The sequence below is a fragment of the Phyllostomus hastatus genome, unplaced genomic scaffold, assembly GCF_019186645.2.
Source record: "Phyllostomus hastatus isolate PE091 unplaced genomic scaffold, TTU_PhHast_1.1 phas_scaffold_1066, whole genome shotgun sequence".
Classification (NCBI taxonomy): Eukaryota; Metazoa; Chordata; class Mammalia; order Chiroptera; family Phyllostomidae; genus Phyllostomus; species Phyllostomus hastatus.
Window position 1 is genome coordinate 16,177,357 of NW_025334004.1, and position 24,815 is coordinate 16,202,171.

Sequence of the window (24,815 nt, forward strand, 5' to 3'; positions counted from 1 at the left end):
TTTTTGCTGTGCTTTTAATAGTAACAACAATATAAACAAATCTCTTTTGTTCATAAAAGTTCCTTTGAAACTTTCCTTTCTTTGATATTTTCCCATGCCTGTGCTGAGTGCCAGGTGTACAGGGAAACCTGGTCTGCCAACAAATCATTAGGCTGGTGATCGAGAGCTGATGTGAATACCATGTACAGGGACGGAACTGAGAACATTGCCATGATATATTTCTGGGTGTGCTCCTGTTTAGCATCAACAAGGGGAAAGCACAGAGCAGCAGCAGCTCCATGTTTCCTTAATGTGATTTCCCTCCTTTGTGGAATTGCTGTATTGCGATCTTTGCAATAATCTGCTTTTAGTCAGGAAGAAAACTTTTGTTGAGTTTAATGTTAGTACTAACATGGTTACACGACATGTTAGATATGCTTGTGACTTGACATCTATTTTAAGTTGTGGGCTCTGTTTTGCTTGTGTGCTGTCCTTAGAAATTTAATCAATAGAACTAATGTTTTTGAAAACCGAAAATATGCAGACTTTCTTCATGTTGGGCAAGACAGGCTTGTCAAAGCAGAAGGGAAACTAGACTAGTTGCCCAGAATCTTTAGGGTGAATTTTTTTAAAAAGATATTATTCATTTATTTTTAGAGAGAGGGGACGGGGAGGTGAAAGAGAGGGAGAGACACATCAACATGTGGTTGCCTCTCGAATACCGCCCCCCCCCCCTTGGAGACATGGTCTGCAACCCAGCCAGACACGTGTCTTCACTGGGAATCGAACCGATGACCCTTAGATTCACAGGCCAGTGCTCAATCCACTGAGCCACACCAGCCAGGCCAGGGTAAATTTGAATTTTACTTTATTATTGGAATTAAAGATAGTCTCAATTGTTTTCTTTTGATTAGCAATAGAGCTTTGATGCCAAAGCCCTTCTCTCTTCTTATACTTTAGCCAGCTAGAGCTTCTTATTCAGTCTCAAATTTGAGATCCTTGACCCTGAACCTTTGCTCATGCTTTATCATCTGCCAGGGATCCCCTCTGTCTCCATACTCGTACCTGTGAAGATTCCATTTTCTCTTCCGAGCCTGGTCAAATGCCATTTTCTTTATGAAATTTGCTTTAATTCTTGCTGCTGGGAGTAATTCTGTCCTCGTAGAATTTTGAGTCTATTTTATGGCAGGTATCAAATTCTATACTTCCATTATGGGAAAACATACCCTATCAACCATTAAGGCATAAATTTCCTGTGGGAGGGTTGTTTATTCTTTATCTTGGTCTCTCCTATAGGCTCCATCATTCCAACCTACCTATAGCAGTTGTTCAATAAATGTTTACTGAATAGATGAATAAATATATTAACTATTCTTTTGGATTATTGTGCTGTACCTAACAAGAAGTAGGTGTATTAGTTTGCTAGGGCAGCCATAACATACTACTGCAAAGTGGGTGGTTTGAAATAGCAGAAATTTGTTGTTTCACAGTTCTGGAGACTAGAAATCTGAGATCAAGGTGGTGGTAGGACTATGTTCCTTCTAGACTCAGTAAAATCCTTTTTTGCTTCTTCCTAGCTTCTGCTGGTAGCCAGCGATCCTTAGCTTTCCTTGGCTTGAAGCTGCCTCAGTCTAATCCCTGCCTCCGTCTTCATGTGGCATTTTCCTGTGTGTGTCTGTGTCCAAATTCACCCCCACTCTTTTTTATTGAGATTTAGTCGACATGTAATATTGTATTACTTTTAGGTGGTGGGCAAATACAGTGGTGGAAAAAAGTAGGTTTACAGTCATTCCTATGGAAAATAGTATAATAATTAATAAATAATAATACAAGAATAAACTGTATTTTGTGAACTCACAACTGTAGACCTACTTTTGCCCACTCTGTATAATGATTTGATATATGCATATACTGCAAAATGATTACCACAATAAATTTGGTTAAAGTCCATCACAATACAAAGTTATAGTCCCGCCTCCTTTTATGAGGACATCAGTAAGCTTGGATTAGGACACGCCCTACTCCAGTATGACCTCAGCTAAACTAATTATATATGCAATGACTCTGCTTCCAAATAAGGTCACATTCACAAGTATTGGGGGTTAGAGCTTCAACATAACTTTTTGAGGGACACAATTCAATGTATACACTAGGGAAAAAAGAATTCTTTTTTTAAAAATTGATTATGCTGTTACAGTTGTCCCATTTTCCCCTATTTATTCTCCTCTGCCCTGCATACTACCTCCCACCCGCATTCCCCCACTTTAGTTCATGTCCATGGGTCATGCGTATAAGTTCTTTGGCTTCTCCATTTCCTATACTATTCTTAACCTCCCCCTGTCTATTTTCTACCTACCATTTCTGCTACTTACTCCCTGTACCTTTTCTCCTTTTCTCCCCCTCGCTGCTCATAACCCTCCATGTGATCTCCATTTCTGTGATTCTGTTCCTCTTCTAGTTGTTTGCTTAGTTTGTTTTTGTTAGTTTCAGGTTCAGTTGCTAATAGCTGTGAGTTTGTTGTCATTTTACTGTTCATATTTTTTATCTTCTTTTTCTTAAAAAAGTCCCTTTAACATTTCATACAATAAGGGCTGGGTGATGATGAACTCTTTTAACTTGCTTGACCTTATCTGGGAAGCACTTTATCTGTTTTTCCATTCTAAATGATAGTTTTGCTGGATAGAGCAATCTTGAATGTAGGTCCTTGCCTTTCATGACTGGGAATATTTCTTTTCAGCCCCTTCTTGCCTGTAAGATTTCTTTTGAGAAATCAGCTGATAGTCTCATGGCAAGTCCTTTGTAGGTATCTGTCTCCTTTTTTCTTGCTGTTTTTAACATTCCTTATCTTTAATTTTGGCTAATGTAATTGTGATGTGCCTTGGTATGTGCTTCCTTGGGTTCAACTTCTTTGGGACTCTCTTTGAGCTTCCTGGACTTCGTGGAAGTCTATTTCCTTAGCCAGATGGGTAAGTTCTCTTTCATTATTTGTTCAGATAGGTTTTCAATTTCTTCCTCTTCTTCTTTTCCTTCTGGCACTCCTATGATTCTGATGTTGGAATGTTTAAAATTGTCCCAGAGGTTCCTGAGCCTCTCCTCATTTTTTTTGAGTTCTTATTTCTTCATTCTGCTCTGATTGAATGTTTATTTTTTCCTTCTGCTCTAAACTGTTGATTTGAGTCCTGGTTTCCTTCCCTTCACTGTTGGTTCCCTGTACATTTTCCTTTATTTCACTTTTCATAGCTTTCATTTTTTCCTCTAATTTGTGACCATACTCAACCAATTCTGTGAGCATCCTGATTACTAGTATTTTGAACTGTGCATCTGTTAGGTTGGTTATCTCTTCATCATTTAGTTGTATTTTTGGAGCTTTGATCTGGTTTTTCATTTGGACTTTTTAAAAATTTTTTAATTTTTTGTGTCACAGCACCTGTTATGCATTAAGGGGTCTGAAAAAAAGAATTCTTATGTAACTAACTCCTGGGTTCTCATTTAAGTCATAGCCAGACCTGCTTGAATTACATTTACATGTCCGGGCTTATAGTTTTAAATAACTTGTTGTCCAGTGGTCATGGAAAGCAGATGTGGAAAAGACTCATGGGCATTGTGCAGGGGGCATTTAAATATACTTGTGGAGAAGACCTTGCCTAATGTTCTTAAGGAATAAAAATAATGGAATGTCTTTTAGGAGACTATTCCCTATTTTCCATGGGTTTCACTGTATGTGTGATTTCATGGTGTTTATATCAAGATCTCCCTGTGTCTGACCTCAGTGTGCTATGGATTTCCTCTGCAGTTCTGGGGGCAGTAAGGAGTAGGATCAATTGAAAATAGATGAGGGTTTGGAATAATCATGACAGCTATCAACATTATATTGAGTACCTACTATTTGCCAGATACTTGGCTAAGTGTTGAACGTGAATTATCCCATTTAATCTAATCCATAACAATACCATGTGGTGGAAAATATTATATACAGAGTGGGAAAAGGTAGGTTTACAGTTGTAATACAAATAAATCATAATTAATAAATAATAATACTAGAATCAACTCTGTTTTGTGTACTCACAAATGTAAACCTACTTTTGCCTACCCCTGTGTGTGTGTGTGTGTGTGTGTGTGTGTGTGTGTGTGTGATGTAGCATCCGGGCATGAACATTATATAGTTGTTCCCAACACAGAGTTTTAACTCTGTTCAACACATGTTCTGCTTGCCAGTGCTTTTACTTTGCTTGTCTGAAGGTCTTTGATTCATGGATGTTAACAGTAACTCCTGTATAGTCATAGTGCAAATGTTGGAATGCTCATGCCTATCCCTGCTCTACAGGAAAAGGGTGAAAAACCAGTGCTGGAAGAAACTGCATATGAAGAAATTGAAAAGGATTTTCAGGAGGTTCTCAATGAACTTTCAGGAGACAAAGGTCTGGAGCGATTTAAGACTGAATATGAGAAGCTTCACGCCATCATGAAAAAGTCTTATGACAACGAAAGACGGCTGATGGCCAAGTGCAGAGAGCTCAATGCAGAGATTGTGGTTAATTCCGCAAAGGTTGCCACTGCCCTGAAGCTCTCCCAGGACGATCAGACCACCATTGCCTCCTTGAAAAAGGTCAGTGATCTTCTGGGAACGGAATCAATGGAGAGCTGCCATCAGTGCCTCCTGCATTTAAAACGTCGTCCTTTCACCATATTGACAGCTCTGGGCTGGACATAAATGAGTTATTAAGTTGAAATTTACATGATTTATACATTCATTAAGCCTAGGGAATAATGTTCTTTTGCAAAGAAAATAATTAGACTGGGTGAATTTCACTATTTAGAAAATAATGTAAAACCTTACCAGCGTGGTTTCTAAGAAATAATGGGTTAGCAAAGAGACTTCGGGATAAGTGTAATATTAGGAATGTCAGTATGTCTTGTTTGATACAAGATGAATAGTAATGAAATATGTCATGATGATATCTTGTTAAAGATATTTTCATATTCCTACCTTTTTTTTTACTGCTTTAGGAGACATTACTTTGGGAATACCCAGATAGTAATTTTCATGATTTTTTTTCTCAGCACCTTTTTGCTTCTGCCCTGCTCCTCCCAGTTCCTTGTAATGGGAGGACAGGGATTTACCTGGCTTTGTCTTACACTTATTTTTTCAGCCTCAAGTGTGTTGCATTATTTTGAAGGTAAACATAAATATTCCGTGTTGATTTCAGGGTGATAAGAGTTTAATTTATAATTAAAACCCTAGTGATGAGAAAAAAATCACAAACTTTTAAGATAATTGCCTTGATACCATGCAACTAAACATCTGCCAATTCAAATACATTCAAAGACCAGCACAAATAAGACACATTTTCTTAGAAATGCCTTTTCTTGAAGTGTTATTTTCTTCCTGGAGTCATGGTCTTCTCTTTGTGAAAAATTGACCTAAAGAAAGCTTCAATTCATTTTACAATGAGAAAAGCCCCCTGCTTTCTGTTGTAAATTTAAAAATCAAACATGGAAGCCATGAATTGATTAAAATCTAGCTGGTGAAGTTGATTTGGACAAATCTTCATATAATCACCTTTTCACTTAAATATCCTTCATTAGTTTTGTGAACACAGAGCATGTATGGTTGCTACAGAAGAACGTGTTCCATAAACTGACATTTTGTTTTGAACCACTGACTTGTGTGTGTAGTTTACTGGAGTCATGTCTCTCTATTGTAATAGCATGAATTTATTTAATTAAATTAAATACTCTGTCCCCCATTTTATTCCTTGTCAACATGAAAGTGGAATATTTTCACTGTAAGTGAATGGATTCTTACCTGTATAAAGGATTTACATTGCACTGGATGAAATTTTGCAGGAGATTAATTGGCAGGGTGAAACTTAAGGATGTTGCAATATTTACTGTTCATTTATTTGATGGCTGTAATTCACTTTTAACTATTAATGTTACAATTCAACATTGCATTTCATAACAGTAAGAAAGCCAAAACTACAGAAGTCATTGTTCCCATTCCCTGCTATGGGAATTTTTTTCCCCTGTAGGCATTTGAAGAGAAGGCCTGTGCTTGAGTTTCTGGAAGTGGGGATTACTGAGTTGCTGTGTACAATTAGGAAACAGGAAAGACCAGCTTGCTGTGTGTTGTTCTAAAGCTCACATGGCCATCAGGAATTCACTTGGGACCTAAGGGCAAAATACATTTTTTTATTTAGACTCTATCAAGAGCTTCACAGTTAGGGCTTGGATCCAAGATCATCTTTATGTGATAAAGCTTATTTAAAAATATATCCGAACTTGGAAATTGCATAAGTTTTTACTTTTAATTTTGCAAACCTATCTTAACATTTTTATTAGAAATATCCTCCTAGTTATAATATCCCTTGCAGTATGTGCGCTTTGTGGACACACACACACACAAATACTTTTTCCAATACCCCCTAAAGACAGGTGATCAGTATTGACTAGCTCATGTTAAAGTCAATATAAATGTAATATATACCATATACTATATAATCTTCTTTCTCCATAAATGACTACTACACTGTCGTTGTTTTATTATTCTGTTTGCTGAGTTTATCTTGCATCCTGGAACCTAGCCTGTTTTTTTTCACTGATGTCCTGTGGCCCATCTAGGAAATTGAAAAGGCCTGGAAGATGGTGGACTCGGCCTATGATAAAGAACAGAAGGCGAAGGAGACAATTCTTACCCTGAAGGAGGAAATAGTGAAACTAACCAAACTAGTCGAGCAAGGGTCTGGACTGTCGATGGACCAGGACAGCAAGTAGGTCACACAGCCTTCTTGATGTATGTCGGACTTGCTTTTGCAGAGAACTTCAGCAGACAGCCTGGAGTTTGTCAGTGTCACTGTGAACGTGACACAAGACACTCTTTCTTTGTTGGTTTCCTGGAGATTGTTTTCTGTCTATTGCTACTTTTTTTCTTTTTAATATATCCTTTCTACACACCCCAGAATTCCTAATTTGTGGTTATAGTAAACTTCTGGGTGTGTAAGAGTCAGTACTACAGTTTCAAAATGAGTAAAGATTTCAGGTTTATTTCTCTCAACTGTGTGTGGAATGGAACTGGCTGCTTTTTTGCCCAGATTTCCAGCTCTGCCCCCTACCCTCCCCGCAATTAGTGGCCTCACCCTCCTTCCAACTTCTCAGGTTCTTGGCCAGAAGAAGGAGTTTCTCTTCTCCCTTGCCTCTCCTTCTCCCTTAAAATGTTGTCTTGTTGATTCAGCCTTCACTTCTGTCTTTCTCTCCTCCCTATTGCCAGAGCTACTGCCTTGGTTGGGACTTCCCACCTCTGCTGGATTTGACAGTAGACTCCTAGCTGATCTCCCTGCCCTCCAGGAGACATCTCCCCTCTTTACTATCCACCACGTACCAGACTTCTGACTCTGAAACACATACCTGCACGCTTCCATCTCTAGCATAAACACCTGTGACAGCTACCCATTCCCGAAGGACAAAGCCCGAAGTCTTGAACACGTCTTTCAATGCCTTCCTAGATCTGCCCCAGTTAGCTTTGCTAGATTCATATCCAGCAACACTGCTTATTCATGACTCCATACCTTTGAACACCTTGTTTTCTATGCCAGGAATGTTTTTTCTTCCCTTCTGCATATTGTGAACACCTATGCATCCTTCAAGATTCATCTCAAACGCTATCTTAACTTCACTGCCACCAGCATCTCCGTTCCAACTTCCTCCCCACCTTCAGGCCCTATGACCAAGCAGAGAGTCACTGCGTTCTCTGTTTCCGTAAGACCCATCCTCTACCTCAAGTTTGACATCAGTCACATTGTACTGAAATTACTTGTTGATGTGCTTCTGCACCCATCAGTCTGTGAATTCCTTGAATAAAGACACCTTTACCGTCCCTTCAGGAGTGTAGCACTGTGTAGGCCATGCAAAACCTTGCATTTTTCAGAAATGCACATATGCTTCCTTAAGCGTCTTTAACCAAATCTAACTTATGTCTAGGTCTCTTATGCTTTCTAGATGCACTTATCCCAGGTTGAGACATAGCTCTGAGTGTCGGTACTAGGAGAAGGAGTAGAAAGACAGGTATGGCACTCATCATAATGGACTCTATTTCCCTAGCAAAGAAGCCAGGCATGATCAGAGCAACTGCTGAAGAGCAACACGAGGGATCTGATTCCGTTAGGAGGTGTTTTAATGAGGATTGGCACATGGTTGGGGAGGAAAACTGAAGAAACTGTCCATCCAGAATTTTATCTTCAACAGTATACTCAGGTGTAGCTTCTCTTTTCACAGTAACCTTAGAATTTGAGGTTTTGTTTCTGGAGAAGAGTTTTAGTGTGGCTTTGAAGGCTCCTTTATGTTATGTCAAGTTGTTCATAAATAAACATTATTAAATTACTGTGTTTTGAACAGTCAAAGGATGATGCCTGTCAGCTGCATGGGCCTCTGCTTTCTCAGCTCTAAAGTACCACCTTGCTCTAGACAATTCTGCTGCACAAGCCATAGCAGACACGGTTTTTCTACTTTCAAAATGCCAATTCTGCAGAAAGTCGTGACAAATTATATGTAATGGTTTTTGAAATGCAGAAGTAACTGGTTTACAATTCAAATCAACAAATATCATCACATACTCTCTAAAAACTGGCATCATGAATGATTTCCAGATTTTGTTGTTGGGAACACTCGATGTGGATTGCGTTTCCTTGGGAGCAACTGTACTCTGTGGCCGACGGATAGAAAAGTGGCACTGTGTACTATTTGCCTATGTTTATGCTTCGCTTCCAACTTTGTAGCCATGATCATAGCCCTCCAGCGGATGCCATAGATAAATAATTTCCTAAATTCGCATCTCCTTAGGGTGAGACTTGACAATAGCAATTATGGTCTTATGGTAACAAATTCAAAATAACAGAGAGGGGTGGAAACTAAGAAGTAAAGATCATCTCCCCAACTCTTCCACCCTAAATTTCACTTTTCAGAGATAAGTTACCAGTTGGTGTCTATTTTTCTGGACTTCCCTAAAAAATCCCTATAAAACACGCACACATGGATGCTGTAACTTCTTAAGTATAAGAAAGGGAATTGTATTACGCATATTATTATTGGCTCTTCTTTCTTTTGGTTAATAACTCACAAACAGCTTCCATGTCAGGGCATGAAGAGCTTTCCCTTTCACACCTGACGGGCATTCATCCCTGATCCGGAGGCTTCCCGGTAACAACGTGCTCAGAGGATGATCAAAGGCCCCCTAACCAGGCTGTTTAGTCTGACTCCTGGGTTCTGCTTTTTTAGTATCCGAGATTTACTGAAATTCAAAGAAGAGGTGACGAAGGAGCGAGACCAGCTCCTGTCAGAAGTGGTGAAGTTACGGGAGTCCCTAGCTCAGACGGCTGTACAGCAGCAGGACACGGAGCGAAGCAGAGAAGAGGTGGAGCACACCATCAGCCAGGTCAGCCCTGCCACGGAGGGCGCCAGGAGGGGGCGTTACCGTCCGGCGTGATGTTTAGTCCTTCCCCGGTCTCCCTCTCGCACATGCCGAAGGCAGCATCCACTGCTCTGCATGTTTCTCTGGCTGGTTCCCATGGGGCAGTTTGACTGGAGTCACTTTTCTCAACAGTCTCTGTCTCAGAAGTCACTGAGGCAGGCCGGGCACTGCTTACAGTTCTGGCCGGAAAAGGCCTCCCCTGTGAAGGCCAGGGTGCCCGGCATCTGGGGACGGTGGAAGTAGGTCCCTTGACACCTTTCCACTGTAAGTAAGCCATCTGGCTGAACCCTTCCAAACACTTATTTTAAGTCAGAAGTCAAATAGATAATATACAATATAAGTCCCACCTCTAGGAGAAAAACATGAGACTTTTTTGAGCATGAGGTGAAGAAGAAAGGCCTTTTATAGAATTTGGATACCTCGATAAAACTACAGTGCTTTCTTTAGCAATATCCAGTACTCATGTGAAAAACAATTTTGTATTTAGGCTAGTTGGCTATATTTTATTTTGCACCCATTGCTGGAGAATTGGATTAGTTTCCTCCATGTTTAACTTCTCTAGGTTCTGGGCTTAATTGGATTTTATACTTTCTTTGTGGATTTGTTTCCACCATCAGGGTGGACATTTGGTGTCAAGGCTCTGAAAAACAAAACAGAACAGTCTTGACATGTTTTTATATTGGGGCTCAAAGAGGACTGTCCTCTGGGGGAAATGCTACTACAAAGTGACTGCCCCCAAAATGAAGGATCTGAGGGGAGGAGCTCAGCTGGTTGAGACCCATCCTGGGGAGGGGTTCATCTCTCTCCTCCCTGTCCTTTCTGTGCCCATAGTTCCAACAAGAAATCCAGCAACTTCAGAATGAAGTTATGAGGGAGACTCGAAAGAAGGAAAAGCTAGAGAAAGAGCTCAAGCAGATCCAGACGGACATGGACAGCAGGCAGACGGAGATTAAGGCCCTGCAGCAGTACGTGCAGAAGAGCAAGGAGGAGCTTCAGAGGCTGGAGCCGCAGCTGAAGGAGCAGAAGGTGTGTGGGGTGCCGGCTGCCCTGGGGGCTCCCGCAAAAATAGGAACAATGCCTTTGTTTGTGGTCTGTTGGCACGTGTTGTATTTTCTTTGGAAAGCAGCAGACTCCCTTTACTCTAGATGTTGGTAGCAAAGATACTTAGCACTTTGAGTGGCTCTTATAGGTAGGCATGTGCCCTTGTTTTTATTTTCAGCTCCAACAGGTTAATTTCTTTTTAACTTTTTATTAACATATGATGTAATAGACTTAGAAAAGTGTGTAAGCCACCAGTGTATAGCTTGATGAATTTTTTTCCACTTGGTTACCTGCATCCAGCCCAAGATATACTACCCCAGTTACACCCTCACACCCCCTCCTCCAGGGGTCACCTCTACGCTGAATTCTGAGGGGAGAGGGGTTTTGCCCATTTTTGTACCTTACAGAAGCAAAACCACACAGGTGTACTCTTCTGTGTTCACTCTTCTGTTTTTCCTTTACTCCACATTCTGTCCATGAGATTCATTCATGTCATTGCCCTGTAGTTATAGAACTGCATGGTCCAGCATGGTGGTCGCTAGCTGCATGTGACTATGTAAATTTGTTATTTAAAATGAAAGAAAATAAAATGTTCAGTTCTCAGGGTTGCATTAGTACCATTTCAAGGTGCTCAATAGCCAGATGAGACTGTAGGTACCATATTGGATAGCATGGAGAGATATGGGACATCATGGCCGGGAGTCCTAATGGACAGAGCCCAATATGGCATTCACCCTCATGGCTGTATACTATTCCATTGTGTGAATATGATTTATTTTTTTACAAGTTTATTTATTTTTATTTTATTTTCAATTAGCAATAATCCTGACGTGGATAAACCTCACTGGCTGTGATACAGCCATCGTGTGAAGCTTAACAGGTTTACTTTTAACTTTCAAGTTTAGGGAACTGTATTCAGTCTTTATGCACTTTAAATAAGGTCCTTTTTTTTAACATTTCCCCTGTAAGAGTGGTTTAAGGTAACTTAGTAATAAGTCTAGTCTGTCATTTCTCATTTCTTAAAGAAGCAATTCATGTAATTGGAAAAAAGTCATTTCTTGAAAATATTTTCTCTGAGGAAGTTTCCAAAGAATTGCCAAGCCATATAGCATTTTTCTATTTAAAAAATAGATATTAGAACACATTTCTTTGTCAGTTGCTTTATTTATTTTATGTAGAGCCAGAAATAAAATAGATAACATACAATGCATAGTATCCTTGAGAAAAATATGAGACTTCTTTATGCGTGAAATCTGAGAGAATTTTGGACATCATGATAAAATGACAGTGCTTTGTTTAGCAATATCCAGGACTCATGTCAAACAATTCCATTTTTAGCATAGCCAGCTGTATTTTATTTAGTCCCAGTTGATGGGAAATTGGATGGATTCTTTTCATGTTTAACTCTCACTTACGTGAAAGTTGTACTGACCCTTGAACTGCACGGGTTTGAACTGCACGAGTCCACCGAGATGCAGATGTTTTTCAATCAGTGTACAGGTGGCCCTCCTTATCTGCTGGTCTCACATATGCAGAGTCAACAAACCACAGATGAAAAATAGTGTTCTCGATCCGTACTTAGGAGTCCGCAGTTTGGGATCCGCAGTTGCAAACGGCTGACTGTATGCATTGTTTGCTGCCATTTTATACCAGGGACTCAAGCGCCCATGGGTGTTGGTATCCTAGGGGGTCCTGAAACCAGTCCCTTCCTGGATACTGAGGGATGACTATAGTTAAGTTTTGGGGGAGTCAAAAGTTATATATGGATTTTTGACTGTGTGGGATGGACACCCCTAACCCTTGTGTTGTCTAAGGGTCAGCTTTATGTGTTTATCTTCTCTCTTCTTTTCCCTTTAGCCCATTTGAGATCCTTCCATCTCCCCAATTTTCTCCCAATAGAAATGGTCCCCTAAAATCTAATCCTCTGTTTTTATAATATTTATAGTCAAGGTATGGAAGGAGAAAAGCTGGCTGATACTGAACTCAGTCAGATAGAAATCATTCCACTGCCATTGCATGGTTTTGACTTAAGTTGGATTAAAGGGGAATTATCTCTGTGTTGGTGTTAGTGAATGGTTCTGTTCCGGAAAATGTAGTAGGCACATTAATGCAGGATTTGCTTCTGAAGATGTAGCTTCTAAGACCCACAGCAGATAAACCTCGTTTGAATCTCTAACTCATTTGCAATGATTATAGCAATTGTTGTATATGCAAAGCCTGCCAAATGGCAAACAGGTATTAAAATATTTATCCACCACCTGTGAACATGACTTCCCAAGGCTCTCAGAAAGAAAATGATTCTCTCTGTGTTACTCATTATAAAGCGTCATTTTCCTTAGCCATTTAACATTCATCATATTTGAGTGGGTTAGTGCTTTCACTGGGGATAAAGAGCCATCTCTACAAAGACAAAAGCAGTATGACTGCTGTGATTGTCCCAGGAGGTTTGTGAGGCTTCCTATGTGGATACGCAGACATTGTAATCAGATTAAAAAGCATTAACCAGCTCTTTCTGCCTCTTCCAGATATTGAATGAGAGAGCTGCAAAGGAACTGGAGCAGTTTCAGATGAGAAATTCTAAACTTCAGCAAGAGAATGAACAACACAGTTTGGCTTGTGAGCAGCTATGCCAGGAAAACCAGCAGAAGACCTTGGAGCTCAAAGTAACCATCAAGTGATAGATCTCTCTCCCTCATTCACTTTTAATACATGTTTGCCAAGTGGTTGAGCCCTTGGTTCTATAACCTGCATTAGTCTTGATACATCAGACAGGCGCAAGGGTACCACGATTGCTTTATGCCTGGAAGCAAACAGTGTGTAGCTTCCATTCTTACTTACAAAACTGCAAACCTGAGTGTTGATCATATGATTATGCAAATGCTTTCTAAAGCGAGCTCAGATGTTCATCTGTGTAACTTACTTAGCCTTGCAAGTCACCAGTTGGCCAGAGCTAGAAGCCATTTACATGAGTGAATAGCAAAGAAAGTTACATTTCAGATTACATTTTATTACTTGTATGGAGAAGGTAGAATGGGTGGGGTGGGGGATGGGCTGGTTCTGTTGAGTACTTATATCCAAGATTGTAGAAGCATGATTTTTGCTCTGTCCAATGCAAATTTCCTATTCTTTTCCCTCTCCTTGAAGCATGCTTGTAAATTAAGTTTGGACAGCAGTTTTATGCTTGGGTACATAGTTTATGCCTACATGCTTAACAGAGCAACTTTATGTTTATCACTAATTCTAAAACATCTATAAACCCTACTCTCATTATGTGACAATATTGCATATAAAGTGAGTGGCCAATCAAGAATAATGCTTAGATTTGAGTAGTGACTCATACCGTTTTTGCATCATAGGCCCTTTCGAGAATCTATCAAAAGTGTATGCCTGTGTATGTGTGCACACACAGGCACACGTGCTTACTGTACTTCTTGTGTCTTGTTTTACATCCCATCTCAGAGTCTCCAGAAATTTTCTGAAGTCTAAGCAGGGACTCTAGATTAATAATTTTTGAACTAAAACATATTGTTGTAAGTGAAAGGGACTTTAGGTCAATTAATGTGGACGCTGTAGGGCCTGAGGCTGAGGAACATGTAAAGTAGTCCAGAATGGTTTGGCTAGAAACCATTCGTTATGAGAGTGCTATCAGTGGAAGCAGAAATGAAATGACTACTTAAGGTAAAATAATATATTAGCCCCTAAGGTGAAATTAAAGTACAAGTACTTATGCCATTAATTCTCCCCTTTGATAATATGAACGGGGCACCTTGAAAAATGATAGATTTTTGTTACCAGGTCCTGAGTGGATGGGATTCTGCCTCTACCAATAATCTGAGGATAAGATGCTCAGCTAAGTTCCATCTCTTTGATGTTAAGAACTGGGGATAATTGCTAACCTTTATTTGCAGAAGTGTCATTGGTTGCTTTCCCAGTAATTTCTAAGAATGACAACATCTTGAAATATGCGTTTAATTTGAATTAAAAAAATTCATAACACTTGAAGTCCATAGACAAAAATATGGTGCTTCCTTTTGCTAGAATTATTTTGTTACCTTTGAGTATGATGTAGACTTACACATTAATGTTGCCCCGTCTACCTGTCCATATGCACACCCATAGGGTAACGTGCTCTGAGGAGGAAGACTCCCTCCTCTAGTGTGCGTATTGAACTACAGTGGCCATGTGGGTACAAAAGTGTATTTGAATATTTTGTGGCATGTTAATAGTTTTTCAAGAGAGATCACTTTGTGAGTCTGAGAACTGCTAATTGAATATAGTATCTGTACACAAAATTCACACACTTAAGATACACACAACTCAGTATTCTTATCTCGTTTGATTCAACATTTGGGCGTGCCTCGAGACATCAGGTTTAATCAGTCTTTGCATTATTTTCAGCTTATTTAGTCACAGATTTTATTCAGAGAATAGGGTTTTTCAATTTCCCTAAAAACTAAAGAATAAGTGTTTTGATTTAACCTGACAGATGAACTTCACACGGACATAGAAAGAATTTTCTTTTATTGGTTTTGGGTTTGCCATCATCCAGTCACAGACCCCTTATTCACTGAGTGTCCCTGGTTAATTCTCTCTCAATAATTACAGGCCAAAGAGGAAGAAATTAATCAGATGCGCGTTGACATTGGGAAGCTCAACAAGATCAGAGAGCAAATCCATAAGAAGCTGCACCAGATTGAAGATCAAAAGGCAGAAGTGGAGCAGCACAAGGACACTCTGAAAAATCAGATCTTGGGATTAGAGAAAGGTAAACTGAGAATCATTTTGTACTTTTTTTAAAAAAGCTCTTTTTATTGTACTTTTTCCCATTACCATTTAGCCCCCCTATTTTCTTCTCCCCTCCACAATCACCACTCAGTTGTCCATGTCCATCATTAAAAAAAATGTGTTTATAAACATTGCGTTGGTGACTGGTGTCATTCAGCAACCCAGGGCTCCGTGAGTACAAACGCAAACCAGGCCAGATGAAACCAATCAGACAACGTTCAAACTTGCTGGCAGGCCACAGGGAGGAATCGTCATTTTGAATACCTTAAAAATTCGTCCCCAGATTGACTGGCACATGGTAAATCCAGGCCAAAGCATTGCTCAGTATTTGTCAGTGGGGTCACTAACATCTATACTGTTAGGTCTGGGTTCTACATGACCTTTAGCAGTAGTCCCCTTTCCCACAGAGGATAGAGGATAAATTAGAGTAAATGTCCCCCATGAGCAATATTTGAGGCCATGTGGTTCTGGGACCAGTGGGACAAAAATAAATAGCTTCTAATTTCTATTTCCTGTTAGTGTTTTACCATAGGGCAAACGTTTGTTCTAGCAGCTCTCCCACTGGCCTGCAGAGCAAAATTTAGGTGCTACAGAAGGCTGTATAGCACAGAAAAATCATTACGGACACAAACTCTGGAGTCATGTCTGCCTAGGTTCAGATCCCACCTCCATCGTATTTAGCTATTGAGGGATACAATGAGCTAATACACACAAAACACATGGGGACAAGTGCCTGGCACATAGTAAGTGCTTAGTAAAGGTCATCTATTGTTATCCAGGTATATTACTATTTATATAAGTAATAAGACAGACTGCCATCTCATTCTGAAAAGGATGTAATTAAAAATAGGGTATACTAGTTAAATTTGATGTGTCAAAAGAAGTTCTGGACTTGGAGACAGAGGATGGTGGCTGAATTCTGACCAGACCAGACCGCATGAGCCAGGAACACTACATTCACCCACTGAGGGCTGCCGTGAGTTGTAACCTCTGACAAAATAGGTAAAAGCATAAAAACGTACATGTAGATAAAATCTAAATTTCCAGATGAGATTATTAGAAACGTCTGTCGTGTAAACTTGGAGAAGTGCAGCTCTTTTTTTCTTCTAAGACACCTGGGGGAAATCTTTTATCTTGACAGTTTCTCCATCCATTTATTCTTTTCATTCAATAAATTGAGTGCCTATTACGTGCAGGCACTGCGCTACGCATTGGGTGCATGGAGGTTGCTGCCTTCAGCATGCTCACAATCTAGCACCAGTTTACAATCTTACGTCTACAGTGACAGCTAAGAACAACAATGGAACCCCTAGACCTTGTTTTGTAACGGGCGTAGTGACTTTCAAAACACTCCCATGTTTAAATTTCTGTATTTTGCTTGCAGTTGTTGTAAGCTTTGAAAAAAAATTACACATTTGGTGTTGAACCCAATTCTTCATCCTGAAATCATATTTACAGAGGTCATCACACTCTTTGTGATTTTGTAGACATCACTAGCCATTATGTCTTCTCAGAGACCTCTTCCTTTTCATCTGCCTGATCAAAGAGCGGCATCGCACATGCTGTGCAGGAGGACGGGTCCTCCATATGTTTTTATACCACGAATCCCAAGAAATGAACTGAAAAACTGCCAGAGCTAACAAGAGTTGAATATGATGGCAGGTTATAAAGTAAATATATCGATATCAATTGCTTTCTTTTGTACAAAGGATCAGTTAGAATATATGATGGGAAAATTCCCTTTTGCAATAGCAACTAATGTAATAAAATATCTATGAATAAAGTTACCAAGATATCTGCAAGACCTATATATTAAAAGTGCTACAGAATTCTATTGAGGAATGTAAAGGAAGACTTGAAAAATGGTGAGATATAACAAGTTCCTGGTTGAGAAAACTTAATGTAATAACGATTTAAATCTGTCTAAATTAATCTATATATTTAATATTTCCCATAAAAATTTCACTGAGTTATATTACTGGGACTTGAAAACTGATTCTAGAGTTCTTCCGAAGAATAATCATGTGACAATAGCCACAGAATTCTGGAAGAGCGATGAGGGAGCATTTGCTTTACCAGGAATTTAAGTGTATTATAAAGCTTTAGTAATTAAATAGTATAGTGATGATGTCTAAATGAATAGATCAGTGCAAAAGATTGGAAAGGCCACAGAAAGACCCAAGGTTATCATTTAAGATGAAGGTGTTGTTTCATACAAGTGTGCAATGTGGGTTGGTTATTAAAAAAATGGTAGCATGACAATAAGTTACTTTTTTGGGGGAAAAAATTAACACCAAATATAGAAACCATAAGGCCAAGATTGAGAGATTTAGTGAGATAAAAGCTGTTTTTTTAATGTACCAAAGGCTATATATAAAGGCAAATTGACCAAAATATTGTCAATGAGTTAGTAAGGTAAAGAGTTCTTAAAAATCCAGAAAAAGGATAAACAATTCATGAGCAAAATGGGCAAAGGGGAAGTGTGGGCAATTTGAAAAACAGAAATACAAATGAATGGTCATTAAACATGAAAAGTAGTCAACTACTAGTCAAAGAAAAGTAAACTAAATATAGGCACACTGGTGTTAATAATCTATCAATTTGTCAAAGATCAAAGAGAATGATAATACCTGATGATAGTTTGGGTTTGGAATTAAATTGCTCTTAATTTTCTGGAGAGAAATTTGGCAGTAGGAGAGAAATGTCTTCTTTTAAAATCCCCCTTGATTCAGGTCTACCACTTCTGGAGTAACAAATGAACAAGAACTTTTACAGGATCATTGCTTATAATTACAGAAAAATAAATAAAATGGAAGAAACTTAAATGTTCAAAATGGGGATTGGCTAAATAAATTACACATTTTCATGTAGTGAAATATGCAGTAATTGAAAATTTTGATGTAGATGCACATTTATAATATACAGAGGCATTCATTTTATGTTTGTTAATTGTAAAAGCAAGTTATAAAACAATATGTGTAACATGATTTACTTTTGGCAGATATATGAATGTATATATTTATAATTATACACACATATAATTTACATAAGAAAAAACCTGGAAAGAGATATGTCAAAATCTAAATAGATGGCAGTTGATTAGAAATTTTCTTTTTGCTTATTTTTATTTCTAATTTCTGTGTTTCTAACTACTTGTATAATAAAGATTTAAAAAGAGTAAGAACTTTCTGGAGTCAGAGAATCTGAGCTCCCAGTCTGAGCTCTGTCACCTCGTGGCTGCAGACCCTGGGCGTGTGGCTTAGTCACGCTACACCTCAGTTTATGTCTGCTTGCTATGACATGGGAGACCTATCTCAGTTATAAGGAAGGTTGTGTAACAGCTAATAAACTGCAGTTGTATAACTACAGATAAACCTATAAAGCAGCTTTTGTATCACTTTGGCTTTGGCAGATTGTCTTCTAGGTTGACTTCATATTTATTATTATTTTTCTCTTTGGTGATTTAGAGGTGGAGGCTTCGAAGAAGCAAGCAGAACTTAATAAGAAAGCAATGGATGAGCTGATGAGAGAAAGAGACATGTTAAATAAGGTGAGTTTGTTATGGTAACATTGGCAAATGTCTTCCTTTAGTGCTATCATATCTGCCTATAACAGGTTGTATGGGGAAAGGAAACTCTGAGGCAAACACAAATAGATTAGAACAAATAATGGTGCTCCATTCTCCTCTAAGCAGCTGTCTGCAGTGCCACATTCACTGGCTGGGGTTTGAAACTGCATTATCAACTGTGAGCACAAAGGAACTTTGGAGAATTATCATGTAAACTAGCAGGTTATTTCAGAGTGGTTTGTGCATTCTGTTTTTATTGCTGGTGTGCTTTTAGCACCCAAAATCGCCAAAGTTGATTACAATTTCTGAATTTAATAGCTATAATCTACAACTTTTGCTAATCTGGAAAATGCAACTGACGGCTAATAAAATTTTAACTTCGAGGTGTTAGGTATCAGATGGCTGGTTGGTGATGTAAAGTCTCTAACTTTGCCTCCATCGTTTCAGGATTGTTGTAGGGTTTGGGTTTTGTTTCAGTTCTTACTTCACCTCGTCTTTGAGCTCCTTGCAGTCAGTCCAAAGCTAAGGGAGGGGTTGGAGGAGCTTGAGGCCTGGAGATCCTTCCTTTAAGGCAAGACCCCACCTACCTTTTTCCTCCTCTCATCCCTAGAAGATTCCTTTCATTGAGAGTCAATCGTTTGTAGGAGATGAACTACTTTCAAAGGTGTAGGATAAACTTTGCTGCTCAAGTATTTCCTTCAGGGAGGTGAGATCGATTGGCCAGGTGTGGAGTGGGAGCCTGCTTCCTAACCAACACCTGATGGCTTCTGGCTAAGACAGCTTTATCTCATCAGCGTGGGTACAACCTATGAAAAGCTCACTCTGACTCTTCCTTATTTCTTTCAGTCCCCCAGAATTGAACGAATGGTAACAGAATAGGTTACCCTTTGGCCTAAAGTAGACTATTTACTGACTCTCAGGAAATTGTAGATTAAATATCTTTATATGCAAAGCACTCCTTAGGAAAATCATTGATTTTTTTTTTGGCATAATCCTGGAAACTTTTTTCTTTTTTTCTATAAATTTGTGCATGTAGATAATATTATTAGATTTCAATTTTTAAATTTATTTTTAACATGCACTATATTTAGTCCATTTATATTTTATATTTAGTGGTAAAGAACCCATAGGTTTTCTGCCACAATAGAACACATAGCACAACATTACTTTGACATTTATTTGTTCAATTTGACTAATGACAATTCCTCCCTTAGGACAAGGTATACTTTTTCTCCTTTCCTGGCCATTGCATTCTCAGTGCCTACCTAGCTCAGTGCTCCACCTCCTGTAGGTATGCGATCAACTTTTGTTGATAATACATTCTTTCCCCACTGACTTGAAATGCACCTCCACTGACTGGACGACTGACATAGTTTTGACAGGCAGCGATGTTAATATATTTTGGTTCTTTCAGTGTCCTATTGAAGTGGCTGTGTCTTTTACAGAGCAAATGTTTAGTTCAATGTTTGAAAATCAAGTTAACCTTTTCTGTTTTCTTCGTCATCCCATAAGCAAGGTTTAATGTACATTTTACCTGCTTCCATTTCAGTGCTTTTCAGACCTGGCTACAGGTCTGATTGGTTAGGCTGGGGAAGGACTACGAGGTGTCTCATGGAACCCAGGAACTGGTAGGAACCTGGCCTGGCATTCTTGAGATACACAGAAGCCCTCTCTCTTCACCACCAGAGTTCGGCTGAGTTTTTGCTTTATTCCGCTCTTTCAGCGCAGATTGTCTTGCTCTGTTTCCCAGTCCATACGGCAGGAAAATGGCTATTGTCGGTAGTTCCCAAGTTTACATCTTCTACTGAATTACAAAAATTGAAGAGCACTATTTCAAAAGTTGCCAAGAAGGGTCATTTGGTCCACTCAACTATGGCTGGAGAAGCAGACTCTCTTACAGGAGCACGGCTGCCCGACTTGAGTGCTATCAACTCTGTGTTTCAGAAAACAGCCTGGCTTCTGGCACGGCCAAGCCCAAGTCTTTCCATGTCAGCCTCAGAAATCACCAGTGCAGGCTTTTTAAAAAAAATAATGCCCGTGTTCCATTCCAAATCCATTCACAATCTCTGGAGTTCAGATACAGGTGTATACATTTTTTAAGAAAACTGGGCTAATTATTTTTTATTGTGTTAAAATACACATAAGACAAAATTTACCATTGGTGACATTTAGCACATTCACTACTATTTAGTTCCAGAATATTCTCATTGTCCCAAAAGGAGCCCTTGTCCTGTTGTGCAGGTACTCCCCACTCCTCCCTCCTCCCACAGCCTGGAAACCACCGATTTGCTTTCTGTTTCTATGGATTTGACTATTCTGGATACTTATAGAATTGGAGTCATACCTTATGTGGCCTTTAATGTCTGATATCTTTCACTCAGCATAATCTTTCCATCTTCAATCATGTTGTGTTCCTTTTTATAACTGACTAATACTCCACTGTATGGATATACCACATTTCCATGGTCTCTTCATCAGTGGATGGATATTTGTTTTTTTTCCATCTTTGGGCTTTTGTGAATAGTGCTATTGTGAAGACTCATGTGTAGTTTTTTGGTTTGAATACTTGTTTTTGATTCTTTTGGGTACATAAGCAGGAATGAAATTTTTGGATTATATGTTAACTCTAGGTATCTTCATTTTTAATAAGCTGGTTTTAGTTTATAGTCAAAGTCTGTTACATGATTAGTTTAGTTGTTTTAAGCTCACAAGGAAAGGACTAGAGCTGGAATGGAGGTTGACTTTGGGGTCAGCCAGCCCTTGGTTCAAATCTTGGTCCACCATTCCTCTGTTATATGAACTTGTAGGCAAGTAGTGTAACTTCTCAGTCTGTTTCCTGGGAGCAATATAGTGCTTACTTCCTAGGGACATTGTGGTCACTTAGTGCATTTATAGGGGTGTTTAAATTATCTTGCGCAAAATTAACACAGCAGCTCTTAATTAGGTATAGAGAATAGGATTGTCTTTACTCATGTCAAAAACAATGCGTCTAATTGTTTTAGGGTTGAGGCAGGGTAAACTTAACCCCAAATCCCCAAACATTTCGAGTAATGAGGTTGCTCTGCTGTTGTTATTTTTAGAATATTCTCAAGGCCATCAGTTCGACCCAGAAACAGACAGAGCTGGTAAAGCTGCATGAACAGGCCAAGAGGAACCTGGAGGAAGAGATCCAGAACTACAGAAATGAGGCTCAGAAGCAGAGAAAGATCATCTTCCAACTGGAAAAGGAGAGAGATCGGTACATCACTGAAGCCAGTGATCTCACCCGAAAGGTAAGGCACTCCTCGGTGACGCGGGCGGAGGGAGCACCGGCACGTTCCTTCTGATTGTCACATTTCTGGTCGTCCCACTGTGACACAGACGATTTATTCAGATTTCAGCCTGTGGTTTGCATGAATATGGGAGAGGAATAGTGCTGACGGCATAAGAGCTGTCCTGGGGGTGACCCTGGGCCAAACAGTGAGACGGGCAAGGCTTGTGTTTGGCAATCTCAGTCTCCCCTTTCCGAACCCCTTCTCCAATTCCTGGGTTCTCCATCCTCCCTGTTGCCCTGCTGAGAAAACCATCTTTTTAAAGGACCTCGGGTTAAGAGGTGAGTGAATACTGGCATCAATGAACTGTGTCACACATTCGAAGAGCATTTTTATTTTAAAAATATTGCGAACCTAAAACTTCACCAGCAATGGAAATCCTTCCACTGTGTAGCCAAGTTTCAGACTCCACGTCTCATAAACTGCTTACGAGGGAGAAGGCTCAGGCAGTCTCTTCAAGAATGACCTCAGGGAGTTGTCTGAGCACATTGCCTGCATGAAGCGTAAGTGGTTAGACTGGTATTGTTTCTGGTGCATTCACAGACGGCAATGAGCAGCAGTTTCAGGGTGGGGGTGGGGGCTAGGGAATGAAGAAAAGTTGTAGCTATGAGGCTGAGAAGAGAGTTTGTGAGAAAAGACTCATTTAATGAGATTTCCTGCCCCTAGCAAAGTGCTGTCTGCTATGATTGCAGAGCCGTCTCTTCCATCTCCTCAGTGAAATCTGCAGTAAATCCTACAGGGTTTCCGGATGCTCTTGCATGCTTTTGTTTTGCTTTTTGGAGTGGAATGTCAAAGATGACAAGGGGCACAACAAATACTTGAGTTATAAACATAAAGAAAGTGGGAAACAAGTTTTATGTCTTCTTCCCATTTAAGCTAAATAAATGCTGAGCAGATATTTGCAGACTATGAGTTTAGAGAAGTACAAGGCATACGATCCGTCCAACCCTAGATGACTCCCATACCCCTGATTGGGAGCTATTGAAAATCATCATTTCTCTTCTGACTTCATCATCTGAGGAGCTCCCGTGATTGATTTACTGACTCTAAGAGGGCTAGTTGTCAGTTCAGGCGTTCATTTTCTCTGGCTTGTGCTACTCCATTAGCCTCGGCATCAGTCAGCTAAATTTGTAACAAATAACCCAGGGGTTTATAGCAACAAAGTCTTGTTTTTGCTCACATTAATGGCCCTTGAGGGTCAGCTGCAGCCCTGCTCCATGCCCTCTTCACTCCAACGGACTCTCCTGGCATGTGCTGGCCTCTTCAGAGGGAAAACAGTGTAACAGTGGACCTTCAAGGTGCTCTCAGAGATTCTCCTGGCAAGGGAAGGGCACAGGGCTTCTTCACTCATATCCCATTGGCCAAAGCAAGTCACATGGTGAAGCCTGATCATATGCCCTGGGTCGGAGTATGATCCTCCTAAAGGAGGGACCTATATGGTGAGGCACTGAATATATCTGAACACATGATCTGTTGCAGCCTCCTTCTTCTCCTTCCTGACAATCAGTCTCTCCTTCCTGATAATCAGTCTCTCTCCACTCCTGGCTGCCATTACACTATCAGAGCTAACTGTTAAACATTCTAATGTGCTCTTACAGTTACTCCAGCCTTACCAACCTTTGTTACCTGTCTGCCACCTGGGGCAGTGCTCCCTAACATTTTTTGCATCACAGCACATGTAGATAATAGCATGTCTGCAGCATGTGGGAATGTGGATGAGACTGTGCAGGGCTGGAGGGGACAAACCTAAGGATGCTAGCTGCCTGGGTCCCGCCTCACCTGGCCATCTGGTGAACAGAGTGAATCAGTATGTTTATGTATACCTGTCACCCATGCAAGATACAACAATTGGTATGCGCTGACTTAAAAGACCGAGTCCAAGCTCTTTGTTCTCCCTGGGAGATCTTTTTTCCCCTTCTCTGCATGGAAAACTCCTATTCATCCTTCAGTACCCAGCTTATGTTCATCTCTAAGATCAAGCCTCCTCTGAATCCCCAGGCAGAACTAGTCACTTCTTAATTTATGGATTTGTTTATATCTTTGGAATGGCACTTATTATCTTCTAGTATAATTATTTGCGCATTTGTTTTTCCTGATGTACAGTGAGCTCTTGGGAGCAAGGCCTTTATCTTACTCATTTCTAATTTCCAGCATACTGGTAAATATTAGGCACCAAAGAATGCTTGTTAAACAAATAGATGATGAATGAGAGAATGCTAGCACTGATTTCAATATGGGATTGTATATTTTTCTCTGTTTCCTTGTGAAGGAGAGATATTAGTACCAAGTTTTGCTGGCAACTGTTTTTTCACAAGTTTCCTGATGTTTAACTGCACAAGATTATATAATGTCACACCTAAATAATTTAAACACAAGTCCTTAAAATATACTTATCAATTATAATTTTTCTCCCTCTTAACCCTGACAGCGTATATCAGTTGCTATAGCAACTCGTGTCATCTCTGGGCTTCCTATGAAGGCCATAAATGTCTTTTTGCTCCTCTTCATATTTTTGTCTCTCTTTTCTTACCCCCCTCCTCTGTCACATACACACCCAACTATCCCTCATTTCCACAAGCAGAAAGTTATCTGTCGTGCGTTCTATTTATAGGGTGCTGAGGAATAATGTCAAGGGCTGGGGAGGACGTCATGGAGCTGATATTTCCAT

At 39.8% G+C, this 24,815-nt stretch overlaps 1 protein-coding gene across 1 annotated transcript in view; it reads left to right on the forward strand.

Moving 5' to 3' along the window:
• The window catches only part of CFAP58 (cilia and flagella associated protein 58), a 105,603-nt gene that overhangs the window by 12,130 nt on the left and 68,658 nt on the right, over nucleotides 1-24,815 (forward strand). The window contains exons 2-9 of the mRNA XM_045854520.1: nucleotides 4,304-4,585; nucleotides 6,601-6,749; nucleotides 9,250-9,406; nucleotides 10,274-10,468; nucleotides 13,009-13,146; nucleotides 15,089-15,248; nucleotides 18,736-18,818; nucleotides 21,917-22,108. Coding sequence (XP_045710476.1) covers nucleotides 4,304-4,585; nucleotides 6,601-6,749; nucleotides 9,250-9,406; nucleotides 10,274-10,468; nucleotides 13,009-13,146; nucleotides 15,089-15,248; nucleotides 18,736-18,818; nucleotides 21,917-22,108 — 1,356 coding nt within the window. The remainder of the gene's footprint in view (nucleotides 1-4,303; nucleotides 4,586-6,600; nucleotides 6,750-9,249; nucleotides 9,407-10,273; nucleotides 10,469-13,008; nucleotides 13,147-15,088; nucleotides 15,249-18,735; nucleotides 18,819-21,916; nucleotides 22,109-24,815) is intronic.